This window comes from Priapulus caudatus, unplaced genomic scaffold, assembly GCF_000485595.1.
Source record: "Priapulus caudatus unplaced genomic scaffold, Priapulus_caudatus-5.0.1 Scaffold476, whole genome shotgun sequence".
Taxonomy (NCBI): domain Eukaryota; kingdom Metazoa; phylum Priapulida; class Priapulimorpha; order Priapulimorphida; family Priapulidae; genus Priapulus; species Priapulus caudatus.
Genome location: NW_014577537.1, coordinates 1 through 4,840, shown reverse-complemented (window position 1 = coordinate 4,840; position 4,840 = coordinate 1). Strand labels below are relative to the sequence as shown.

The 4,840-nt window shown below is 50.4% G+C and overlaps 1 protein-coding gene across 1 annotated transcript; it reads right to left on the bottom strand.

Moving 5' to 3' along the window:
* Positions 1–1,474: 1,474 nt before the first annotated feature.
* Positions 1,475–3,507, bottom strand: LOC106810814 (isotocin-neurophysin IT 1-like). Its single transcript, XM_014814267.1, has 3 exons — positions 3,499–3,507; positions 2,690–2,894; positions 1,475–1,870 (listed from the first exon to the last, which is right to left on the bottom strand). Exons 1-3 carry the CDS (start codon positions 3,505–3,507, stop codon positions 1,680–1,682), a joined length of 405 nt encoding a protein of 134 aa, XP_014669753.1. The 3' UTR covers positions 1,475–1,679.
* Between the last annotated feature and the right edge of the window lie 1,333 nt (positions 3,508–4,840).

Sequence of the window (4,840 nt, the reverse complement as noted above, 5' to 3'; positions counted from 1 at the left end):
AATAAATAGATTAAAAACTGTGGTAGTACCACTAGTAGCACACGTTATAGTAAAAGCAGCAACGAATGATATTCAATAGAAACGCCTCTCGCAACATATTCGCTCTTTCCATCTCCCAGTTAGCACCTCTCCTCCTCTCTGTCATTCGTCTCTCTCTCTCTCTCTCATCTCTCTCCTCCTCCCTCTACCTCCTCCTGCGTCTGCTCCTCTCTCTCTCTCTATCCTATTCTTCTCGCCTGCCTCTCTCTCTCTCTCTTTCTCTCAATATCCCCTCCTTCGACCCCCGTGCGTGTGTGTGTGTTGCTGTGTGTGGGTGTGTGTGGTGTGACGAGAGGGAGAGCTGGTGTGGTGTGTGCGTTGCGTGCGTTTCCGGCGCCGCGCGCCCTGGCCGCGCGCGCGCGGCGCGTGTGTGTGTGTGGTGTTGTGTGTGTGTCTCACTCCTTCGGCGTGCTATCTCACTCCCTCTATTTCGGCCTAGATTCCCCCACGTCTCTTTCTTCTCATGTCATGTGCGCGCTCTCGCTTCCTGTGTCTGTTTCGCTCCCTCTCCTTATATCTATGCCTCCTCTCTCTCACTATCCCTCTCCATCCCATCCTGCTCTCCTCCCCCTTGTTCCCCCCGCGTCTTCCTTTCTCTTTCGTCCCCCCTCCCCCCTTTCTACTCTTCCTTTCGACTCTCTTCCTCTCTCTCCGTAATCTCTCTCTCTCTCGCTTTCTTCCTTCCCTCCTCTCCCACTCTTGCTACCGTGCCCTTCTCTCGATCGTTTATCTACCACGACAGTTGTGTGTGTCTTCTACTTCCCGGGTTTACGGTTGTTTGTTGCCTAGCTACACGTGTAGCGAGCCTGACGCCGTGCCACAGCGCGAGAGCGTGGGGGGATGATGCGCGGGACGCACGATGTACTCGTGGGCGGTCCGGGACAGCGCCGGGTCGGCCGGCGCGGGGTCCGGCTGTGTGTGTCCGGCCGCCGCGCCGGGTGCGGGCCTGGCGCGTGCTAGGGCGCGGCCGCGTGGTTGGTTTGCCACGCGAGGATGGGATGTTTGGTCTGGTGTGAGTTCTGGTCTTGGTCTGGTGTGGTTTCTTCGTACGCGATTAGCGAACTGAATAATTTAGCCTGCCTTCGTCTACGGGGCGATCACAGTTATCACTGTTTACGGCCTGTAAAACGCTAAGTAGCATGAGTTCTTTCTCACATTCGTTAACGCATGCGCGCGCGCACGCACGCACGCGCTCGCAGCTGCTCGCACACACGTACACACCACGCCATCACACAACAGCAACAACACAACACACACGACAGCCACACACGCCGCGCGCGCGCGCGCACGCGCACACACCCACACACAGCCACACACCACACAACGCAGCTCACGCCCAACACACACACCGCCGCGCACACGAAACGTAAAGGTAGGCGCGCGCACACACACACACACACACACACACACACACACACACACACACACACACTCACGCACACGCATGCACACGCACGCACACGCACGCATGTACACACTCGCAAACGCAACCTATTTGCTTTTCCGTAGATATGTTGCATATTGCCCAAAACGTGACAACGCAAACAAAAATCGCAACACCCCCAATAATATTGTGTTACCAGTTTCACATCCTCGCCTTTCCGTCGCGGCGTGTTGTGAGAGAACGCACGCCACGCCATCTACCGGGGCGTCAGCGCCGCGTCAGGTAGTCCTCCAACGGATGCGCGAACGCTGCGCTCCCTAGCGAGCAGTCGCTGCAACAATTCCTCCAGCTGTTGGCTCTTCTCCGTTTTCACTCGTTTCGCCACGGCGTTCTCCTTGTCGATCGTGGCGCCCTCTGTTCTGCATTCCTCGTCTATAGTGCAGGTCTCTGTGGTGGGAACAAGTGAGTTAATCTTCGTGTTTTCCCACATGGTGATTTGTCCCCACCGTTAGCTCGTATACGACCTCTAGCTGGGAGTGGGGGTCGTGCGCATATCTCGTTGATGTGATTTCTATAGCCTGCGACACGTTTGCGGTTTTGAAGAAAAATTGTAAAGCGCCATATAAATTTGTTTTTTTAATTTTTTTTTTGGAGAGGGGTTTTGCCAGAGTGAAGGTATTCCTTCTTGGATAAATACACATTGTGCGTTAGAGAAAAACACTATTTTTTCGCAGCTTTCTGAATCGTCTTTAGTTGATCAGAAAACCTGACCTGCTACGACTAGAACTGTCGCGTGTGCTGCCCCTAGCGGCGAAGAGGTAGGTATGCGCCATGATCGAAACCTCACTGCAATACTCCCGCTAATGGTAAAGAATTCTGACATCCCACCCACCCAGTAATGCTGAACATACTCTTGCGCGTCCCTCATTGTAAACATACTCTAACACCCCACTCTGCCCCTCATTGTAAAAATACCTCCTAACACCTCACCCTGCCCCTCATGGTAAAAATATCCCGACACCACACCTTTCCCCTCATGGTAGAAATACCCCCAACACCCCACTCCCCCTTCATGGTAAAAATACCCTAATACTGTATGCCCCCCCCCCGTGGTTAAACATCCTGACACCCCACCCTTCCTGATGGAAAAGATCGTCTGCTCTTTCCCTCGTAGTCCAAGCAAATCCCAGGGCTCACCCTCCGCACTCTGTTAGCGCACGAGCTTGTGGTTTACATTTCTGACTCTCCCGTTCTGACGTCACGTACCTTCATTGCAGCAGATGCCGTCGGCACCACAGCGCCCCCTGCCGTCGGCACACGCTCTCCCGCGCACCTCGCACGGTATCGGTACGAGGTCTTCCTTTGCGCATGCAGCACTCTCCAAGGTGCGTATGTGACAGCCAATCAGCTCTCCGCAACAGATGTTTGGTCCGAAACACTGGCCGAGGTCTCCCGGGCCGCATTTCATGCACTGTCGGCATAGAACACGCTTGATATCAGAAATGATACTTGAATGGATTGCCAAAGTATGCGTCGAAATGTCAGGCCATGCTTGGTATATGGGTCCGGATTAGGGTCATGGTTAGGGGTAGAGTTAGGGTTGGGATCAAGGTTAGGGTTAGCGTTAGGGCTTCTGTTACGGTTACGGGTAGGATTAAGGTTAAGGTTAGGGTTAGGGTTAAAGTTAGGTTAAATGTTAAAGTTGCGTTGAATGTTAAAGTTAAGGTTAGGGTTAGCGTTATGGTTAGGGTTAGGGTTAGGGTTAAAGTTGGGTTGAAGGTTTAGGTTAAGGTTAGGGTTAGCGTTATGGTTAGGGTTAGGGTTAGGGTTAAAGTTGGGTTGAAGGTTTAGGTTAAGGTTAGGGTTAGCGTTATGGTTAGGGTTAGGAATATTGTTGGGGTTACACCAATACGCCCTGGTCCACGTGTTCCTACTTCTGTGACTGCAAGTAGCTAACACAGACATTGTTCCTACCTCTCTGACTGTTAGCTAACAAAGACATTTTCCCAACCTTTCTAACTCCTGCTAGCTAACACAGGCATTGTCCCTCCCTCGCTCACAGACAGCGTTCTTACCTGTCTCATCACTGTTAGCTAACACAGACAGCGTTCTTACCTGTCTCATCACTGTTAGCTAACACAGACAGCGGTTCTTACCTGTCTCATCACTGTTTAGCTAACCAGACAGCGTTCTTACTGGTCTCGGTCACTGTTTAGCTAACACAGACAGCGTTCTTAACTGTTCTATCACTGTAAGTAAACTGTCAGGACGTTTCTTACCTGTCTCATCACTGTTTAGCTAAACACTGGTCAGCGGTTTCTTACTCTTGTCTTCACTCACTGTTTAGTTAAGCGCAGGAAGCGTTCTTTACCGTGGTCTCATCACTGTTAGGCTAACCACAGACAGAAAAAAGTTTTACCTGTCTCATCACATGTTAGCGAACGACAGAACAGCGTTCTTAACTGTCTCAGTCATCTGCTTAGCTAACAAAACAAGACAGCGTTCTTACCTGTTCTCGTCACTGTTTAGTAAAACACAGACCGTCGTTCTTACGACTGCTCTCATGGTACTGTAGCTAACACAGACAGCGTTCTATACCTGTCTCATCACTGTTAGCTAACACAGACAGGTGCTACCGTTCCCACGGTTTTTTAGCTAAACAGACAGCGTTCTTACCGTGTCTCATCACTGTTATCTAACACAGATAGGTCTTACCTCGTCTCATCACTGTTTAGCTAAACACAGACAGCGTTCTTACCTGTCTCATCTACTGTAGCTAACACAGGGACAAGCGTTTCTTACCTGTCTCATCACTGCTTAGTAACGCAGACAGCGTTCTTACCGTGTTCTCATCACTGATTAGCTAACACAGACCGCGTTCTTAAACCTGTTCTGCATCACTGTTAGCTAAACACAGCAGCGTTCTTACTGTCTCATCACTGTGTAACGCTAACACAGGCAGCGTTCATTACAGCTCTCATCACTTAGCTAACACAGGACAGTCGTCTCTTACCTGTCTGTCACTGTTAGCTAACGCAGACAGCGTTCGATTAGACTGTCTCATCATGCTTAGCATAACAAAGACCGCGTTTTTACTCATGATAATCATTTACTGTTAATAGGCTAACCACAGACAGCGTTCTTACCTGTCTCATCACTGTTAGCTAACGCAGACAGCGTTCTTACCTGTCTCATTACTGTTAGCTAACACTGTCAGCGTTCTTACCTGTCTCATTACTGTTAGCTAACACAGTCAGCGTTCTTACCTGTTTCATCACTGTTAGCTAACACAGACAGCGTTCTTACCTGTCTCATCACTGTTAGCTAACACAGACAACGTTCTTACCTGTCTCATCAATGTTAGCTAACACAGACAGCGTTCTTACCTGTCTCGTCACTGTTAGCTAACACAGACAG

Excerpts from the sequence above, each read along its gene's own strand:
- LOC106810814 (XM_014814267.1), bottom strand. Across the intron at positions 1,871-2,689 it reads CGGCATCTGCTGCAATGAAG|AGACCTGCACTATAGACGAG; the intron begins GTACGTGACGTC and ends TTCCCACCACAG.